The 23,662-nt window shown below is 39.7% G+C and overlaps 1 protein-coding gene across 1 annotated transcript in view; it reads right to left on the minus strand.

Moving 5' to 3' along the window:
• The window catches only part of tnmd (tenomodulin), a 120,219-nt gene that overhangs the window by 94,365 nt on the left and 2,192 nt on the right, over window positions 1–23,662 (minus strand). The window contains exon 2 of the mRNA XM_087798686.1: window positions 19,199–19,252. Within this exon, the coding sequence (XP_087654812.1) occupies window positions 19,199–19,252 (54 nt within the window). The remainder of the gene's footprint in view (window positions 1–19,198; window positions 19,253–23,662) is intronic.

Below are 23,662 nucleotides of genomic sequence, written 5' to 3' on the forward strand. Positions count from 1 at the left end.
CAATGATCTTCTTAAGATCCTGGATCTGAAGGTCAGGGAAAATTATACGTTAGATAAAGACAATGATATCTTCTTAAGATCCTGGATCTGAAGGTCAGTGACGAGTCAACGTAAGATGAAGACAATGATCTTCTTAAGATCCTGGATCTGAAGGTCAGTGACGAGTAAACGTAAGATGAAGACAATGATCTTCTTAAGATCCTGGATCTGAAGGTCAGTGACGAGTAAACATAAGATGAAGACAATGATCTTCTTAAGATCCTGGATCTGAAGGTCAGTAACAAGTCAACGTAAGATGAAGACAATGATCTTCTTAAGATCCTGGATCTGAAGGTCAGTGACGAGTCAACGTAAGATGAAGACAATGATATCTTCTTAAGATCCTGGATCTGAAGGTCAGTAAGGAGTCAACGTAAGATGAAGACAATGATCTTCTTAAGATCCTGGATCTGAAGGTCAGTGACGAGTCAACGTAAGATGAAGACAATGATATCTTCTTAAGATCCTGGATCTGAAGGTCAGGGAAAATTATACGTTAGATAAAGACAATGATATCTTCTTAAGATCCTGGATCTGAAGGTCAGTGACGAGTCAACGTAAGATGAAGACAATGATCTTCTTAAGATCCTGGATCTGAAGGTCAGTGACGAGTCAACGTAAGATGAAGACAATGATATCTTCTTAAGATCCTGGATCTGAAGGTCAGTAAGGAGTCAACGTAAGATGAAGACAATGATCTTCTTAAGATCCTGGATCTGAAGGTCAGTGACGAGTCAACGTAAGATGAAGACAATGATATCTTCTTAAGATCCTGGATCTGAAGGTCAGTGACGAGTCTACGTAAGATGAAGACAATGATCTTCTTAAGATCCTGGATCTGAAGGTCAGTAACGAGTCAACGTTAGATGAAGACAGTGATATCTTCTTAAGATCCTGGATCTGAAGGTCAGTAAGGAGTCAACGTAAGATGAAGACAATGATCTTCTTAAGATCCTGGATCTGAAGGTCAGTGACGAGTCAACGTAAGATGAAGACAATGATATCTTCTTAAGATCCTGGATCTGAAGGTCAGTGACGAGTCAACAGAAGATGAAGACAATGATATCTTCTTAAGATCCTGGATCTGAAGGTCAGTGACGAGTCAACGTAAGATGAAGACAACGATATCTTCTTAAGATCCTGGATCTGAAGGTCAGTGACGAGTCAACGTAAGATGAAGACAATGATATCTTCTTAAGATCCTGGATCTGAAGGTCAGTGACGAGTCTACGTAAGATGAAGACAATGATCTTCTTAAGATCCTGGATCTGAAGGTCAGTGACGAGTCTACGTAAGATGAAGACAATGATATCTTCTTAAGATCCTGGATCTGAAGGTCAGTGACGAGTCAACGTAAGATGAAGACAATGATATCTTCTTAAGATCCTGGATCTGAAAGTCAGGGAAAATTCTACGTTAGATAAAGACAATGATCTTCTTAAGCTCCTGGATCTGAAGGTCAGTGACGAGTCAACGTAAGATGAAGACAATGATATCTTCTTAAGATCCTGGATCTGAAGGTCAGTGACGAGTCAACGTAAGATGAAGACAATGATATCTTCTTAAGATCCTGGATCTGAAGGTCAGTGACGAGTAAACGTAAGATGAAGACAATGATATTCTTAAGATCCTGGATCTGAAGGTCAGTGACGAGTAAACATAAGATGAAGACAATGATCTTCTTAAGATCCTGGATCTGCAGGTCAGTAACGAGTCAACGTAAGATGAAGACAATGATCTTCTTAAGATCCTGGATCTGAAGGTCAGTGACGAGTCTACGTAAGATGAAGACAATGATCTTCTTAAGATCCTGGATCTGAAGGTCAGTGACGAGTCTACGTAAGATGAATACAATGATATCTTCTTAAGATCCTGGATCTGAAGGTCAGTGACGAGTCAACGTAAGATGAATACAATGATCTTCTTAAGATCCTGGATCTGAAGGTCATTGACGAGTCTACGTAAGATGAATACAATGATCTTCTTAAGATCCTGGATCTGAAGGTCAGTAACGAGTCAACGTAAGATGAAGACAATGATCTTCTTAAGATCCTGGATCTGAAGGTCAGTGACGAGTCAACGTAAGATGAAGACAATGATCTTCTTAAGATCCTGGATCTGAAGGTCAGTGACGAGTCAACGTAAGATGAAGACAATGATATCTTCTTAAGATCCTGGATCTGAAGGTCAGTGACGAGTCAACAGAAGATGAAGACAATGATATCTTCTTAAGATCCTGGATCTGAAGGTCAGTGACGAGTCAACGTAAGATGAAGACAACGATATCTTCTTAAGATCCTGGATCTGAAGGTCAGTGACGAGTCAACGTAAGATGAAGACAATGATATCTTCTTAAGATCCTGGATCTGAAGGTCAGTGACGAGTCAACGTAAGATGAAGACAATGATCTTCTTAAGATCCTGGATCTGAAGGTCAGTGACGAGTCTACGTAAGATGAAGACAATGATATCTTCTTAAGATCCTGGATCTGAAGGTCAGTGACGAGTCAACGTAAGATGAAGACAATGATATCTTCTTAAGATCCTGGATCTGAAAGTCAGGGAAAATTCTACGTTAGATAAAGACAATGATCTTCTTAAGCTCCTGGATCTGAAGGTCAGTGACGAGTCAACGTAAGATGAAGACAATGATATCTTCTTAAGATCCTGGATCTGAAGGTCAGTGACGAGTCAACGTAAGATGAAGACAATGATATCTTCTTAAGATCCTGGATCTGAAGGTCAGTGACGAGTAAACGTAAGATGAAGACAATGATATTCTTAAGATCCTGGATCTGAAGGTCAGTGACGAGTAAACATAAGATGAAGACAATGATCTTCTTAAGATCCTGGATCTGCAGGTCAGTAACGAGTCAACGTAAGATGAAGACAATGATCTTCTTAAGATCCTGGATCTGAAGGTCAGTGACGAGTCTACGTAAGATGAAGACAATGATCTTCTTAAGATCCTGGATCTGAAGGTCAGTAACGAGTCAACGTAAGATGAAGACAATGATATCTTCTTAAGATCCTGGATCTGAAGGTCAGTGACGAGTCTACGTAAGATGAATACAATGATCTTCTTAAGATCCTGGATCTGAAGGTCAGTGACGAGTCTACGTAAGATGAAGACAATGATATCTTCTTAAGATCCTAGATCTGAAGGTCAGTGACGAGTCTACGTAAGATGAAGACAATGATCTTCTTAAGATCCTGGATCTGAAGGTCAGTGACGAGTGGATCCTCCAGACTCTCTCAGTCACGCGATAACATTATTTTCTCACTTGATATCTCCTGCTGGGATACTTGAGTGCACGTTTGAGTGCACGTTTGAGTGCACGTTTGAGCGCACGTTTGAGTGCACGTATAATGAGCAGGTTATTGAACGAGTCTGTCTAATAGCTGAACCAGAAAATTACACCTAGTATCTAATAATTCACAATCCCATGCATAATGGTAATTACTGGACTTTATCCGTGTCACGTCGGCGGCGCAGGATTTCCGTCCGTAAAGATGCTTCATTGGCCTTTTATGAAACGCTAGGATTGTTGTAATTACTGCGACTCACTGCAGCAACAAATGTGGCTGAACATCCACACATTTGTTTTCTTCCGCAGGTGACATTTAACTAAATGCCACATATCTGCTCTGTTTCTGATTTGAAAGTATAATTCCTGCGACGCTCCGACCTCCTGGTAAACACTGGTGCACATGTCGCGTCGAGATCCACAACTTTATTCTTCTGCGTTGAAGATCCTCCAGCTGCAGGTTCTTGGTTCTCCCAGTGGAACCAACATTTCAAAGGTCAGTTGAAGGATAAAAATACTTTTTCAGTTACTGTTTCATCATGTTCGGCTCTAAAACGTGAACGATTCACTGAAGAGAGAAGGAGGGAGAACGTTAAGATGGTGTTTCTGTGTTTGGATTTTGGACCAATATTGAGTCAAAACTGCCACAAATGAAGTGAACGTTCAATCAGGAAGACTTGTTTCCTTCTCACAACTCTTTCACTCAGTTGGAACCTTCTCTCCATTCATGTCTTCATCGCTCTACCTGCCATCAGGTGCTTCACCTCCTCATCCAATCACTGGCTCTCAGCTCCTCTGTAGACCAATCGTCAGCGACTGTGGAGTTTAAATCTGTGTCACCTGCTGTCAGTGGATCCTGCAGATGTGCGACACATGGTTCCTCCTCACACCTCCAGTCTTCACGGTTGGAGCTCCTCGACGGACTCACCGGATTCAAAATGTAAAATGAATCTCAAGTAAAGTGCACATGTGGAGTGAACACGTGTGAACCATTGAACGATTGCGTTGAACTTTATTTTGAAAATAAAACCAGGCTCTGGCCGTACATTTGTTGACGAAGGCTTTCTTGAGCTCATATTGAGATTAATTTGAGAGCTTCTCTCCTCTCACTCTTTGTTCTGCTGATCCACCAAAAAGATAAAACTGTGAGAGAACCTGAGATTTAAAATAGTGAGAGACAGTATTTCTCACTAAGGTTGTTCTCTTAGTTGAGATCAGCTGTGAGAGAACTTGTCCAGTTCTCACTGTGAGACTCTCAGGAGAGGCGTTGAGAAGAAAGAGAAAACTACTGTTGTCTCAGTTACTTCTCATTTATATCTAGAGGTAAATGTGACATGAGATCTTTGTTTAACTCTGGAGAGTTATTTGATATTTTTACTCTCGTCTGCTGTTTACAACAAACTACAAACTCTATCGTCTCATTTCTACGAATGTATTTGACCTTGAACATCATTTTAAATTGAATTAGAAAAGAACAATGTTAAAGAGTGAATGATTGATTTGTTTCTCCTATGGTTCTTATTAAAAATGTAATATTTCCACAGTCGAGTTATTTTTAACTGAAAATGTTCCAGTTCTGTGTAAAAAACCTCCCGAGGCCGACTTTACCAGCAATGACCTAATAAATTGTATTTCTGCTTTAACCCACAGCCGAGCGAATAATGTGTAGTTAAATGAAGTAATCATTTTCAGCGCAGACATCACTCACGGGAAGATAGCAGGTATATCACTCCCCAACACACGGTCATGCCTGTCACGCACCGGCCAATCACGAGGCAGGGATTTGCCACAGAGCTCCATGTTGTGATTAAATAGTTCCAAGGACGTCTGCGGCTCACAGGAAGAGTCTTTGACCAGACTGATACTCATCTGCCGGGAGATTGGAAGTGGTGGTACTGTGACGTGACGCTGTCTGGGTTTGTTGTTTTTCTCTTTCGCTGCCACTGGAACACTTTCCTCCTTCACTTTTCCTTCATTTCTGTTTGTGACTGTTTATGACTGTTTATGACTGTTTATTACTGTTTATTACACTTCATTAGTTTATGACTGTTTATTACTGTTTATTACTCATCATTACTGTTTATTACTGTTTATTACACTTCATTACTGTTTATTACAGTTTATTACACTTCATTACTGTTTATTACACATCATTACTGTTTATTACTGTTTATTACACTTCATTACTGTTTATTACACATCATTACTGTTTATTACTGTTTATTACACTTCATTACTGTTTATCACAGTTTATTACACTTCATTACTGTTTATTACTGTTTATTACACTTCATTACTGTTTATTACTGTTTATAACTGTTTATTACTGTTTATTACACTTCAGTTCTGTTTATTACTGTTTATTACACTTCATTACTGTTTATTACACATCATTACTGTTTATTACTGTTTATTACACTTCATTACTGTTTATTACAGTTTATTACACTTCATTACTGTTTATTACTGTTTATTACACTTCATTACTGTTTATTACAGTTTATTACACTTCATTACTGTTTATTACTGTTTATAACTGTTTATTACTGTTTATTACACTTCAGTTCTGTTTATTACTGTTTATTACACTTCATTACTGTTTATTACACATCATTACTGTTTATTACTGTTTATTACACTTCATTACTGTTTATTACAGTTTATTACACTTCATTACTGTTTATTACAGTTTATTACACATCATTACTGTTTATTACTGTTTATTACACTTCATTACTGTTTATTACACATCATTACTGTTTATTACTGTTTATTACACTTCATTACTGTTTATTACAGTTTATTACACTTCATTACTGTTTATTACTGTTTATTACACTTCATTACTGTTTATTACTGTTTATAACTGTTTATTACTGTTTATTACACTTCAGTTCTGTTTATTACTGTTTATTACTGTTTATTTTGTTTCTATATTGACATTCATTTCTCTATTGTCCAGACTCAGTTCTGACACTGATGCACGACAGACTCACACCAGCGACACTGGAAGACTTGAAGTCAGTAAAGAGTCCGAATACTGAAGATGATCCACAGAAGTACTTTGATCAAGTATGATGGAAGTACTTCTGTGGTCACATGACACTCACAGACGCTCCAGACAAAGTAATGCAGTGAAGATCATCGTCAGAATAAAAGTTAGACGATAATAATAATCTTACTGTGAAAACGAAACCATCATAAAAGACATAAAAATAAAAGGATGATTTATTGTCTCGAACAAATCTTTGGTTCAACATCTTGTATCTCAAGTGTGTTTTTACGTCAAAGTCAAGTCGATGTCAAGAGATAAATAACTGAGATCAAGATTTTATTCTACCTCGTGGTTTTTACACCTGTGGGTGAAATACTTGTGTTGGTGTTGAAGAGTCAACACACACACACACACCAGCACACACACACCAGTGTCACCAGCACACACACACTAGTGTCACCAGCACACACACACCAGTGTCACCAGCACACACACACACACCAGTGTCACCAGCACACACACACCAGTGTCACCAGCACACACACACCAGTGTCACCAGCACACACACACCAGTGTCACCAGCACACACACACACCAGTGTCACCAGCACACACACACCAGTGTCACCAGCACACACACACACCAGTGTCACCAGCACACACACACCAGTGTCACCAGCACACACACACACCAGTGTCACCAGCACACACACACCAGTGTCACCAGCACACACACACCAGTGTCACCAGCACACACACACCAGTGTCACCAGCACACACACACACCAGTGTCACCAGCACACACACACCAGTGTCACCAGCACACACACACCAGTGTCACCAGCACACACACACCAGTGTCACCAGCACACACACACACCAGTGTCACCAGCACACACACACCAGTGTCACCAGCACACACACACCAGTGTCACCAGCACACACACACACACCAGTGTCACCAGCACACACACACCAGTGTCACCAGCACACACACACACCAGTGTCACCAGCACACACACACACACACACACACACACACACGCCAGTGTCACCAGCACACACACACACACCAGTGTCACCAGCACACACACACACCAGTGTCACCAGCACACACACACACCAGTGTCACCGGCACACACACACCCCAGTGTCACCAGCACACACACACCAGTGTCACCAGAACACACACACACCAGTGTCACCGGCACACACACACCCCAGTGTCACCGGCACACACACACCCCAGTGTCACCAGCACACACACACACCCCAGTGTCACCAGCACACACACACACACCCCAGTGTCACCAGCACACACACACACACCCCAGTGTCACCAGCACACACACACACACCCCAGTGTCACCAGCACACACACACACACCAGTGTCACCAGCACACACACACCAGTGTCACCAGAACACACACACACACCAGTGTCACCAGCACACACACACACACCAGTGTCACCAGCACACACACACCTGTGTCACCAGAACACACACACACACCAGTGTCACCAGCACACACACACACACACACACACACACACACGCCAGTGTCACCAGCACACACACACACACCAGTGTCACCAGCACACACACACACCAGTGTCACCAGCACACACACACCAGTGTCACCAGCACACACACACACACCAGTGTCACCAGCACACACACACCTGTGTCACCAGCACACACACACACACCAGTGTCACCAGCACACACACACACACACACACACACACACACACACGCCAGTGTCACCAGCACACACACACACACCAGTGTCACCAGCACACACACACACCAGTGTCACCAGCACACACACACACCAGTGTCACCGGCACACACACACCCCAGTGTCACCAGCACACACACACCAGTGTCACCAGAACACACACACACCAGTGTCACCGGCACACACACACCCCAGTGTCACCGGCACACACACACCCCAGTGTCACCAGCACACACACACACCCCAGTGTCACCAGCACACACACACACACCCCAGTGTCACCAGCACACACACACACACCCCAGTGTCACCAGCACACACACACACACCCCAGTGTCACCAGCACACACACACACACCAGTGTCACCAGCACACACACACCAGTGTCACCAGAACACACACACACACCAGTGTCACCAGCACACACACACACACCAGTGTCACCAGCACACACACACCTGTGTCACCAGAACACACACACACACCAGTGTCACCAGCACACACACACACACCAGTGTCACCAGCACACACACACCAGTGTCACCAGAACACACACACACACCAGTGTCACCAGCACACACACACACACCAGTGTCACCAGCACACACACACCTGTGTCACCAGAACACACACACACACCAGTGTCACCAGCACACACACACACACCAGTGTCACCAGCACACACACACCTGTGTCACCAGAACACACACACCAGTGTCACCAGCACACACACACACACCAGTGTCACCAGCACACACACACCTGTGTCACCAGAACACACACACAGGGACTTGTCCAGGACTTTGTTGACTGGTGCCTGGAAAACCACCTTCAGATCAACTCCAGCAAAACTAAGGAGTTGATTGTGGATTTCCGGCGGTGTCCCTCCATCTCCCCCTCACCACTGAACATCCAGGGACCGGACAGTGAGATTGTCACGACTTACAAGTTCCTGGGTGTTCACCTCAACAACCGCCTGGACTGGGTGGATAACACTGCTGCTCTTTATAAAAAAGGGCGGAGTAGACTCTACCTGCTCCGGAGGTTGAGGTTGTTTGGTGTCCAGGGGTCACTCCTGAAGTCATTCTATGACTCAGTAGTGGCCTCTGCCATCTTCAACGGTGTGGTCTGCTGGGGGAGCAGCATGACAGCAAAGGATAGGGCTAAACTGGACAGCCTTATTAAGAAGGCCGGTTACGTCCTAGGGCGCCCCCTGGATCCTGTGGAGGAAGTGTCTGGGAGGAGGATACAGAGAAAGCTGGCCTCCATGAGGAGGAACTTGTCTCACCCTCTCCAGCACACACTGAGGGCATTGAGGAGCTCCATCAGTGATAGGATGCTCCATCCCAGGTGTGTGAGGGAGAGGTACCTCCTTCCTCCTGCTGCCATCAGACTCCACAACAAGAACACACCAAGATAATTATTTAACTGCACCTTTCTTGTTATTTTTGTAAATATGATTGTGTATATATAATATAGTGCAGATTTATTTTCTATTCTCATTAGATTTTCTTTTTCTTTTTATTATTCTGGGTGTTTTATTTTTTTGGTATATTGCTCTTGCTGTTGTTAAACCGAATTTCCCCTCGCGGGACAAATAAAGGTTTCTGATTCTGATTCTGACACACTGTAATGAAACAGGTTGTGTTTCCCTGGATGGACGTGCAAAGATTTGTCGGCTCAGTTTGAATAAGAATAAAACTTTGATTTAATTCATTCACACTTTAACCTTGACGTCTGATCTTCTGAAGCATTTGCAGTTCATGAAAATATTAAACTCATATTTCACAGTTTGGATGTCAACACGTTAATGACGAGGGCTCAGACACACAAGTCACACAACAGTCGCACACTCAGCTACACAAAATAACAGCCTGAGTTGTTGCTCTGAGTTAATCAGTGTTTTCAGAGTTGAAAGTGTCGTCTGCACCTGCAGATGAAAGTAAACGTGACACTGTTTACCTGATGATCAGTCATGTGTTAGTGGTCAACGTTATCTTCACTCTATGATGAAGCCTTTAGATCATGTTCACTCTATGATGAAGAGTTTAGATCATGTTCACTCTATGATGAAGAGTTTAGATCATGTTCGCTCTATGATGAAGAGTTTAGATCATGTTCACTCTATGATGAAGAGTTTAGATCATGTTCACTCTATGATGAAGAGTTTAGATCATGTTCTATGATGAAGAGTTTAGATCATATGATGAAGAGTTTAGATCATGTTCACTCTATGATGAAGAGTTTAGATCATGTTCACTCTATGATGAAGAGTTTAGATCATATGATGAAGAGTTTAGATCATATGATGAAGAGTTTAGATCATATGATGAAGAGTTTAGATCATACGATGAAGAGTTTAGATCATATGATGAAGAGTTTAGATCATATGATGAAGAGTTTAGATCATATGATGAAGAGTTTAGATCATATGATGAAGAGTTTAGATCATATGATGAAGAGTTTAGATCATATGATGAAGAGTTTAGATCATGTGATGAAGAGTTTAGATCATATGATGAAGAGTTTAGATCATACGATGAAGAGTTTAGATCATACGATGAAGAGTTTAGATCATATGATGAAGAGTTTAGATCATATGATGAAGAGTTTAGATCATGTTCTATGATGAAGAGTTTAGATCATGTTCACTCTATGATGAAGAGTTTAGATCATGTTCTATGATGAAGAGTTTAGATCATATGATGAAGAGTTTAGATCATGTTCACTCTATGATGAAGAGTTTAGATCATGTTCACTCTATGATGAAGAGTTTAGATCATGTTCGCTCTATGATGAAGAGTTTAGATCATGTTCACTCTATGATGAAGAGTTTAGATCATGTTCACTCTATGATGAAGAGTTTAGATCATGTTCTATGATGAAGAGTTTAGATCATATGATGAAGAGTTTAGATCATGTTCACTCTATGATGAAGAGTTTAGATCATGTTCACTCTATGATGAAGAGTTTAGATCATATGATGAAGAGTTTAGATCATATGATGAAGAGTTTAGATCATATGATGAAGAGTTTAGATCATACGATGAAGAGTTTAGATCATATGATGAAGAGTTTAGATCATATGATGAAGAGTTTAGATCATATGATGAAGAGTTTAGATCATATGATGAAGAGTTTAGATCATATGATGAAGAGTTTAGATCATATGATGAAGAGTTTAGATCATGTGATGAAGAGTTTAGATCATATGATGAAGAGTTTAGATCATACGATGAAGAGTTTAGATCATACGATGAAGAGTTTAGATCATATGATGAAGAGTTTAGATCATATGATGAAGAGTTTAGATCATGTTCTATGATGAAGAGTTTAGATCATGTTCACTCTATGATGAAGAGTTTAGATCATGTTCTATGATGAAGAGTTTAGATCATATGATGAAGAGTTTAGATCATGTTCACTCTATGATGAAGAGTTTAGATCATGTTCGCTCTATGATGAAGAGTTTAGATCATGTTCGCTCTATGATGAAGAGTTTAGATCATGTTCACTCTATGATGAAGAGTTTAGATCATGTTCTATGATGAAGAGTTTAGATCATGTTCACTCTATGATGAAGAGTTTAGATCATGTTCACTCTATGATGAAGAGTTTAGATCATGTTCTATGATGAAGAGTTTAGATCATGTTCTATGATGAAGAGTTTAGATCATGTTCACTCTATGATGAAGAGTTTAGATCATGTTCACTCTATGATGAAGAGTTTAGATCATGTTCACTCTATGATGAAGAGTTTAGATCATGTTCACTCTATGATGAAGAGTTTAGATCATATGATGAAGAGTTTAGATCATGTTCACTCTATGAGGAAGAGTTTAGATCATGTTCGCTCTATGATGAAGAGTTTAGATCATGTTCACTCTATGATGAAGAGTTTAGATCATGTTCACTCTATGATGAAGAGTTTAGATCATGTTCACTCTATGATGAAGAGTTTAGATCATGTTCACTCTATGATGAAGAGTTTAGATCATATGATGAAGAGTTTAGATCATATGATGAAGAGTTTAGATCATATGATGAAGAGTTTAGATCATACGATGAAGAGTTTAGATCATATGATGAAGAGTTTAGATCATATGATGAAGAGTTTAGATCATATGATGAAGAGTTTAGATCATATGATGAAGAGTTTAGATCATATGATGAAGAGTTTAGATCATATGATGAAGAGTTTAGATCATACGATGAAGAGTTTAGATCATACGATGAAGAGTTTAGATCATATGATGAAGAGTTTAGATCATATGATGAAGAGTTTAGATCATGTTCTATGATGAAGAGTTTAGATCATGTTCACTCTATGATGAAGAGTTTAGATCATGTTCTATGATGAAGAGTTTATATCATATGATGAAGAGTTTAGATCATATGATGAAGAGTTTAGATCATGTTCACTCTATGATGAAGAGTTTAGATCATGTTCACTCTATGATGAAGAGTTTAGATCATGTTCACTCTATGATGAAGAGTTTAGATCATGTTCTATGATGAAGAGTTTAGATCATGTTCACTCTATGATGAAGAGTTTAGATCATGTTCACTCTATGATGAAGAGTTTAGATCATGTTCACTCTATGATGAAGAGTTTAGATCATATGATGAAGAGTTTAGATCATATGATGAAGAGTTTAGATCACACGATGAAGAGTTTAGATCATATGATGAAGAGTTTAGATCATATGATGAAGAGTTTAGATCATGTGATGAAGAGTGTAGATCATGTGATGAAGAGTTTAGATCATATGATGAAGAGTTTAGATCATATGATGAAGAGTTTAGATCATACGATGAAGAGTTTAGATCATACGATGAAGAGTTTAGATCATATGATGAAGAGTTTAGATCATATGATGAAGAGTTTAGATCATGCTCTATGATGAAGAGTTTAGATCATATGATGAAGAGTTTAGATCATATGATGAAGAGTTTAGATCATATGATGAAGAGTTTAGATCATACGATGAAGAGTTTAGATCATACGATGAAGAGTTTAGATCATATGATGAAGAGTTTAGATCATATGATGAAGAGTTTAGATCATGTTCTATGATGAAGAGTTTAGATCATGTTCACTCTATGATGAAGAGTTTAGATCATGTTCTATGATGAAGAGTTTAGATCATGTTCACTCTATGATGAAGAGTTTAGATCATGTTCTATGATGAAGAGTTTAGATCATATGATGAAGAGTTTAGATCATATGATGAAGAGTTTAGATCACATGTTGAAGAGTTTAGATCACATGTTGAAGAGTTTAGATCATATGATGAAGAGTTTAGATCATATGATGAAGAGTTTAGATCATATGTTGAAGAGTTTAGATCATATGTTGAAGAGTTTAAATCATATGATGAAGAGTTTAGATCATATGATGAAGAGTTTAGATCATATGATGAAGAGTTTAGATCATATGTTGAAGAGTTTAGATCATATGTTGAAGAGTTTAGATCATATGTTGAAGAGTTTAGATCATATGTTGAAGAGTTTAGATCATATGATGAAGAGTTTAGATCATACGATGAAGAGTTTAGATCATCTGATGAAGAGTTTAGATCATGTGACGAAGAGTTTAGATCATATGTTGAAGAGTTTAGATCATATGTTGAAGAGTTTAGATCATATGTTGAAGAGTTTAGATCATATGATGAAGAGTTTAGATCATATGATGAAGAGTTTGGATCATATGATGAAGAGTTTAGATCATATGATGAAGAGTTTAGATCACATGTTGAAGAGTTTAGATCATATGTTGAAGAGTTTAGATCATATGATGAAGAGTTTAGATCATATGTTGAAGAGTTTAGATCATATGATGAAGAGTTTAGATCATATGATGAAGAGTTTAGATCATATGATGAAGAGTTTAGATCATATGTTGAAGAGTTTAGATCATATGTTGAAGAGTTTAGATCATATGATGAAGAGTTTAGATCATATGATGAAGAGTTTAGATCATATGATGAAGAGTTGAGATCATATGATGAAGAGTTTAGATCATATGATGAAGAGTTTAGATCATATGTTGAAGAGTTTAGATCATATGATGAAGAGTTTAGATCATATGATGAAGAGTTTAGATCATATGTTGAAGAGTTTAGATCATATGTTGAAGAGTTTAGATCATGTGATGAAGTGTTTAGATCATATGATGAAGAGTTTAGATCATGTGATGAAGAGTTTAGATCATATGATGAAGAGTTTAGATCATATGATGAAGAGTTTAGATCATGTGATGAAGAGTTTAGATCATATGATGAAGAGTTTAGATCATGTGATGAAGAGTTTAGATCATGTGATGAAGAGTTTAGATCATGTGATGAAGAGTTTAGATCATATGATGAAGAGTTTAGATCATGTGATGAAGAGTTTAGATCATATGATGAAGAGTTTAGATCTTATGATGAAGAGTTTAGATCATGTGATGAAGAGTTTAGATCATATGATGAAGAGTTTAGATCATATGATGAAGAGTTTAGATCATGTGATGAAGAGTTTAGATCATGTGATGAAGAGTTTAGATCATATGATGAAGAGTTTAGATCATATGATGAAGAGTTTAGATCATATGATGAAGAGTTTAGATCATGTGATGAAGAGTTTAGATCATACGATGAAGAGTTTAGATCATATGATGAAGAGTTTAGATCATATGATGAAGAGTTTAGATCATGATATGAAGAGTTTAGATCATATGATGAAGAGTTTAGATCATATGATGAAGAGTTTAGATCATATGATGAAGAGTTTAGATCATATGATGAAGAGTTTAGATCATATGATGAAGAGTTTAGATCATATGATGAAGAGTTTAGATCATGTGATGAAGAGTTTAGATCATATGATGAAGAGTTTAGATCATATGATGAAGAGTTTAGATCATATGATGAAGAGTTTAGATCATATGATGAAGAGTTTAGATCATATGATGAAGAGTTTAGATCATATGATGAAGAGTTTAGATCATATGATGAAGAGTTTAGATCATATGATGAAGAGTTTAGATCATATGATGAAGAGTTTAGATCATACGATGAAGAGTTTAGATCATATGATGAAGAGTTTAGATCATATGATGAAGAGTTTAGATCATATGATGAAGAGTTTAGATCATACGATGAAGAGTTTAGATCATATGATGAAGAGTTTAGATCATATGATGAAGAGTTTAGATCATACGATGAAGAGTTTAGATCATATGATGAAGAGTTTAGATCATACGATGAAGAGTTTAGATCATATGATGAAGAGTTTAGATCATACGATGAAGAGTTTAGATCATATGATGAAGAGTTTAGATCATATGATGAAGAGTTTAGATCATATGATGAAGAGTTTAGATCATATGATGAAGAGTTTAGATCATATGATGAAGAGTTTAGATCATATGATGAAGAGTTTAGATCATGTCGTCCACGATCAGGAAACACGAAGAGCTTCTGTTCTTCTGTGTCATGTGTGGTCGACAGATTATCGTCAGCAGATGTTTCCACAGCATATGTGAGGTTTAATCCTGGAGTAAATACTGCAGTCGACGCACTTTATCAGGTTTGGAACAGATGACATGTTTCTGTCCTGCAGCAGCTGAGCTGCAAATGTCAGACCAGCCACTGACCTCTGACCTCCACACACACATGAACATATTCATGAACATCATGTGACTCGACTCGTCATGTGACTCGACTCATCATGTGACTCGACTCATCATGCGACTCGACTCGTCTTGTAACTCGACTCGTCATGTGACTCGACTCGTCTTGTGACTCGACTCCTCATGTGACTCATCATGTCCTTGAACATCTCATGTGACTCGACTCCTCCTGTGACTCGACTCCTCATGTGACTCGACTCATCATGTGACTCGACTCGTCATGTGACTCGACTCATCATGCGACTCGACTCGTCTTGTAACTCGACTCGTCATGTGACTCGACTCGTCTTGTGACTCGACTCCTCATGTGACTCATCATGTCCTTGAACATCTCATGTGACTCGACTCCTCATGTGACTCATCATGTCCTTGAACATCTCATGTGACTCGACTCCTCATGTGACTCATCATGTCCTTGAACATTTCATGTGACTCGACTCCTCATGTGACTCATCATGTCCTTGAACATCTCATGTGACTCGACTCCTCATGTGACTCATCATGTCCTTGAACATCTCATGTGACTCGACTCCTCATGTGACTCATCATGTCCTTGAACATCTCATGTGACTCGACTCCTCCTGTGACTCATCATGTCCTTGAACATCTCATGTGACTCGACTCCTCATGTGACTCGACTCCTCCTGTGACTCATCATGTCCTTGAACATCTCATGTGACTCGACTCCTCATGTGACTCGACTCATCATGTGACTCGACTCCTCCTGTGACTCGACTCCTCCTGTGACTCATCATGTCCTTGAACATCTCATGTGACTCGACTCCTCATGTGACTCGACTCCTCATGTGACTCATCATGTCCTTGAACATCTCATGTGACTCGACTCCTCATGTGACTCGACTCATCATGTGACTCGACTCCTCCTGTGACTCGACTCCTCCTGTGACTCATCATGTCCTTGAACATCTCATGTGACTCGACTCCTCCTGTGACTCATCATGTCCTTGAACATCTCATGTGACTCGACTCCTCATGTGACTCGACTCCTCCTGTGACTCATCATGTCCTTGAACATCTCATGTGACTCGACTCCTCATGTGACTCGACTCCTCATGTGACTCGACTCCTCCTGTGACTCATCATGTCCTTGAACATCTCATGACTCCATCGACCCAAATCCTCTGCTCTTCACTCCCAGGTTCTGTCAGTCTGTGACAAATGTCTGGACCATTGTTTGGATCTTGTTGCTCGACCTTGTCTCCGAGCATCTGTTCACTGACTGTTTATCTCATGTGACGTTTGCTTTTGTCCTAGTTTCGCCGACAGCAGATGATTTTTTATTCTGGATGTTCTGGGAACTTCTCTGTCTCAGTGTGATATGATGTTCATCTCATCACGTTAATTGTTGATTCAAGTGTGTCTCTGTGATGTGTGACTCTATTGTATCATCAGTGTGTGTGTTGTTGTGATGTGTGACTCTATTGTATCATCAGTGTGTGTGTTGTTGTGATGTGTGACTCTATTGTATCATCAGTGTGTGTGTGTTGTTGTGATGTGTGACTCTATTGTATCATCAGTGTGTGTGTTGTTGTGATGTGTGACTCTATTGTATCATCAGTGTGTGTGTGTTGTTGTGATGTGTGACTCTATTCTATCATCAGTGTGTGTGTTGTTGTGATGTGTGACTCTATTGTATCATCAGTGTGTGTGTTGTTGTGATGTGTGACTCTATTGTATCATCAGTGTGTGTGTGTTGTTGTGATGTGTGACTCTATTGTATCATCAATGTGTGTGTTGTTGTGATGTGTGACTCTATTGTATCATCAGTGTGTGTGTTGTTGTGATGTGTGACTCTATTGTATCATCAGTGTGTGTGTGTATGTGTGTGTGTGCATGTGTGTGAGTGCGTGTGTGTGCGTGTGTGTGTCTGTGTGTGCGTGTGTGTGTCTGTATGCTTGTGTGTATGTGTGTGTGTATGTGTGTGAGTGCCTGTGTGTGCGTGTGTGTGTCTGTGTGTGCGTGTGTGTGTCTGTGTGCGTGTGTGTATGTGTGTGTGTGCATGTGTGTGTGTGTGCGTGTGTATGTGCGTGTGTGTGCATATGTGTGTGCGTGGGTGTGTGTGCCTGTGTGTGCATGTGTGTCTGTGTGCGTGTGCATGACAATCCTCAGCCAATCACAGGACAGCATTAACTCAGATCTCGCTCAAACCAGACAAACATATGAAAGCTAAACTCACGACCGAGGACGACACGTTGGGTTCTTATCACGAGTCTGTGAACCTGAGGTTGTTCCTCAGCAGCTCCGTCCAGAAGATAAAACTCTTTCTTCTCTTTTCCTAAAACATGCCTTTCTCACCTTTTCTCTGCTCAAACAAACATATTCACCACATTTGCAAGTTTATATGTTAGAACACGTTTGAATCTGATGTTCCAGGGCGAATAAAGTGAATGTGTAACTACACAAATATGAACAAAACATCTTCAACATTTCAGCTTCAACATGATGTGAAGCCGCTTTTAAAACATCTTCATATATTTCTTCTCCTGCTTTTAATTTCAAGGAATCATTTCAAATAATGAACCTTTCGACGTTCATTTCCTTCAAAGTGAGAACAAAGAAAACAACATGGTTCACGTGGATTTGTTCCTTCACTCGATCAATAAGATCCATCGATCAATACGTTCTGACGTGTGAAGAAAAGTTCATGTTCCTTCAGATAATAACTTCAAAATAAAACTTCTTTCAGACCTTCAGGCAGTGATTCAAACGACTTCCATCAAACCCATGATCAATAATCAATAATCAATAATTGATAATTGATCATCAATCATCGATCATCAATCATCAATCATCAATCATTGATCATCGATCATCGATCATCAATCATCAATCATCAATCATCAATCATCGATCATCGATCATCGATCATCGATCATCGATCATCGATCATCAATCATCAATCATCAATCATCAATCATCAATCATCAATCATCGATCATCAATCATCAATCATCAATCATCAATCATCAATCATCAATCATCAATCATCAATCATCAATCATCAATCATCGATCATCGATCATTGATCATCAATCATCAAAAATCGATCATCGATCATCGATCATCGATCATCCATTATCAATACTAGAACTATTTAGAACCACTTAAAAACAAAATGGCTTCTTCAGTCGATTGTTGTCGTATGTTGTGTTGCTTTAACAAATATTCACACACCATTAATGCAAATACACTTCTGACGACAACCATAAACACACAACCTCCGTCTCTGACCGACACGTCGACGTGTTCGTTCGCACACAACTGTCTTTGTTTCCCAGAGAGTGAAACTCAAAGTAAACTTGTGTAAAGAACAGATGTGTTGGATTTAAGTTTGACTATTAATTAGCACGTGTCACCTTCACATGCAGCAACACAACTTCAACACAACAGATGGTGTAAGAAAGAGGTTTGTTTCAAACCTTCGCCATGTTGTTGGAACACATGGCGTTGATGGAGACGACGAGCACGAATACCTGCGACACCAACAGAACATGATTGATCCGCTTTCATAGAAACACTTCTTTGATAACCTGGAGAAATAAAATGTCTATTGTTTATGTTTTTATTCTCTTATTTCTTTACATTTGGTTTTCTCAGTTGCTTTGATGATAAATCAAAGTAAAAGATTTTTGTTTCAGTCAAACTATGGGAAAGATTTCAAGAAGTAAATGTTTTTATCCGTGTAACGAACTACTGTATGTTCCGGACGATAAGCTGCAGTTTCTTCATAGTTTGTCTGCGACTTATACTCTGGAGCGACTTATGTGTGAAGTTATTACCACATTATTATATCATTTCACATGTTATTCTCACACTAAACCACCAGAGGGCGCTCTAGGCCTGTGTTGATCATTTCCACGTAGAAGAGGAAGCATCTTCTACCTCCGGAGTTAGTTAGTTGTTTAAAAGTGACACGAGGATGAAGAGTTATTTGGAGTTACACGGATGGTTTGGTAAACTAGTTAGTTATTGATGCTATAGTTCTCTGAATAACTCTTCATATGTTATGTTAACATACCAGGTTCTCACTTCATGTAACGTAACATTATTCTGTTGTTGCCTCTAGTTTTATTTTAAACTATCAAATCAATTTCCCCAAAAACACGACTTATACTCCAGTGCGACTTATATATGTTTTTACTTCTTTATTATGCATTTATGTCTGGAGCGACTCGTGCTCCGGAGACACTTATAGTCCAGAGAATACGGTAATATCTGTGACGTCTACGCTTTCAGGTCGATTTTCACTTTCGTTCACTTCGACTGGTTATCATTTTGACTGGTTTACACAGAGGTCAAGAGAGGAGGGTCATCATAGCTCAGATGGTAGAGTGGTTGCCTGCAGTCCAGAAGGTTGCAGGTTCAATCCCAGCTCCAGACAAGCTTGTGTCGTTGTGTCCCTGAAGACACTTCACCCTGATTGCTCCTGATGGTGAACTTGGCGCAAGTGCGCAGCCTACAGCCTACTCCCATCAGTGTGTGAATGCTTGAATCTCCCCTCGCGGGACTAATAAGGGATTCTAAAAAAAACAAAAACAAACGAGTGTCAATCGTGTGAAGAGAAATATCATCAAGTGTTTTGTCCTGAAATGAAAAACAAGTGAAGCGTTAATTCCAGTCAAAGAGCATATATTCCCAACATTCCTTCTAATGCTTTGATCCACAATATGTTCTTCTTTCAAATGTGAAGCACTTTTACAAGTTCTGCTCAGACGAGCTCTTTCAAAGCCGACCGAGCCAATCAGCAAATGTAGCCTCATGATTATTCAATTCCACAGAAGGAAGAAAAGAAGCAAATTGAAGAGACTTTTGGACCAGTTCAGTGGTTCCTCCAGTGTCATCCTCAAATTGAACTACTCCACAGCTAATTGTGTAACAACGCTGAGTGTCTGAACTCAGCAACCGGGCCCAGAATTCAATGGTTCTGTGGACAAAGACACATAATTACAATCAATTCTGGAGTGAGAAAGTAACACGGAGCTGCTTCACATTCAGATCCAAGAGGCTCTCGAGGAGGTCAGAGCTGAGGACATGAGGCACCAACGTACAGGAGATCCATTGGATTAGAAATAAAACCTTCAATAGATTCTTTGTTTGGCTTGTGATTCGTCGTGTGAGTACAACCGAGTGTAAGTACAACCAAGTGTAAGTACAACCAAGTGTAAGTACAACCAAGTGTAAGTACAACCAAGTGTGAGTACAACCAAGTGTAAGTACAACCAAGTGTAAGTACAACCAAGTGTGAGTACAACCAAGTGTAAGTACAACCAAGTGTAAGTACAACCAAGTGTAAGTACAACCAAGTGTGAGTACAACCAAGTGTAAGTACAACCAAGTGTAAGTACAACCAAGTGTAAGTACAACCGAGTGTGAGTACAACCAAGTGTAAGTACAACCGAGAGTGAGTACAACCAAGTGTAAGTACAACCGAGTGTGAGTACAACCAAGTGTAAGTACAACCAAGTGTAAGTACAACCAAGTGTGAGTACAACCAAGTGTAAGTACAACCAAGTGTGAGTACAACCAAGTGTAAGTACAACCAAGTGTGAGTACAACCAAGTGTAAGTACAACCGAGTGTGAGTACAACCAAGTGTAAGTACAACCGAGAGTGAGTACAACCAAGTGTAAGTACAACCGAGTGTGAGTACAACCAAGTGTAAGTACAACCAAGTGTAAGTACAACCAAGTGTAAGTACAACCGAGTGTGAGTACAACCAAGTGTAAGTACAACCAAGTGTAAGTACAACCAAGTGTAAGTACAACCAAGTGTGAGTACAACCAAGTGTAAGTACAACCAAGTGTAAGTACAACCAAGTGTAAGTACAACCGAGTGTGAGTACAACCAAGTGTAAGTACAACCGAGAGTGAGTACAACCAAGTGTAAGTACAACCGAGTGTGAGTACAACCAAGTGTAAGTACAACCAAGTGTAAGTACAACCAAGTGTGAGTACAACCAAGTGTAAGTACAACCAAGTGTGAGTACAACCAAGTGTAAGTACAACCAAGTGTAAGTACAACCAAGTGTGAGTACAACCAAGTGTAAGTACAACCAAGTGTGAGTACAACCAAGTGTAAGTACAACCAAGTGTGAGTACAACCAAGTGTAAGTACAACCGAGTGTGAGTACAACCAAGTGTAAGTACAACCGAGAGTGAGTACAACCAAGTGTAAGTACAACCGAGTGTGAGTACAACCAAGTGTAAGTACAACCAAGTGTAAGTACAACCAAGTGTAAGTACAACCGAGTGTGAGTACAACCAAGTGTAAGTACAACCAAGTGTAAGTACAACCAAGTGTGAGTACAACCAAGTGTAAGTACAACCAAGTGTAAGTACAACCGAGTGTAAGTACAACCAAGTGTGAGTACAACCAAGTGTGAGTACAACCAAGTGTGAGTACAACCAAGTGTAAGTACAACCAAGTGTAAGTACAACCAAGTGTGAGTACAACCGAGTGTAAGTACAACCAAGTGTGAGTACAACCAAGTGTAAGTACAACCAAGTGTGAGTACAACCAAGTGTAAGTACAACCAAGTGTGAGTACAACCAAGTGTAAGTACAACCAAGTGTAAGTACAACCAAGTGTAAGTACAACCAAGTGTAAGTACAACCAAGTGTGAGTACAACCAAGTGTAAGTACAACCAAGTGTAAGTACAACCATGTGTAAGTACAACCAAGTGTAAGTACAACCAAGTGTAAGTACAACCAAGTGTGAGTACAACCAAGTGTGAGTACAACCAAGTGTAAGTACAACCAAGTGTGAGTACAACCGATAGAAGTGCAACCAAGTGTGAGTACAACCAAGTGTAAGTACAACCAAGTGTGAGTACAACCGATAGAAGTGCAACCAAGTGTGAGTACAACCAAGTGTAAGTACAACCGAGTGTAAGTACGACCAAGTGTGAGTACAACCAAGTGTAAGTACAACCGAGTGTAAGTACGACCAAGTGTGAGTACAACCAAGTGTAAGTACAACCGAGTGTAAGTACGACCAAGTGTGAGTACAACCGAGTTTAAGTACAACCAAGTGTAAGTACAACCAAGTGTGAGTACAACCGATCGAAGTGCAACCAAGTGTGAGTACAACCAAGTGTGAGTACAACCAAGTGTAAGTACAACCAAGTGTGAGTACAACCGATCGAAGTGCAACCAAGTGTGAGTACAACCAAGTGTGAGTACAACCAAGTTTAAGTACAACCAAGTGTAAGTACAACCAAGTGTAAGTACAACCAAGTGTAAGTACAACCAAGTGTAAGTACAACCGAGTGTGAGTACAACCAAGTGTAAGTACAACCGAGAGTGAGTACAACCAAGTGTAATTACAACCGAGTGTAAGTACAACCAAGTGTAAGTACAACCGAGTGTGAGTACAACCAAATGTAAGTACGACCAAGTGTAAGTACAACCAAGTGTAAGTACAACCGAGAGTGAGTACAACCAAGTGTAAGTACAACCGAGTGTAAGTACAACCAAGTGTAAGTACAACCGAGTGTGAGTACAACCAAATGTAAGTACAACCGAGTGTCAGTACAACCAAGTGTAAGTACAACCGAGAGTGAGTACAACCAAGTGTAAGTACAACCGAGTGTGAGTACAACCAAATGTAAGTACAACCGAGAGTGAGTACAACCAAGTGTAAGTACAACCAAGTGTAAGTACAACCGAGTGTGAGTACAACCAAGTGTAAGTACAACCGAGAGTGAGTACAACCAAGTGTAATTACAACCGAGTGTAAGTACAACCAAGTGTAAGTACAACCGAGTGTGAGTACAACCAAATGTAAGTACGACCAAGTGTAAGTACAACCAAGTGTAAGTACAACCGAGAGTGAGTACAACCAAGTGTAAGTACAACCGAGTGTAAGTACAACCAAGTGTAAGT

This window comes from Callionymus lyra, chromosome 9 (assembly GCF_982586985.1).
Source record: "Callionymus lyra chromosome 9, fCalLyr1.hap1.1, whole genome shotgun sequence".
Lineage (NCBI taxonomy): Eukaryota > Metazoa > Chordata > Actinopteri > Syngnathiformes > Callionymidae > Callionymus > Callionymus lyra.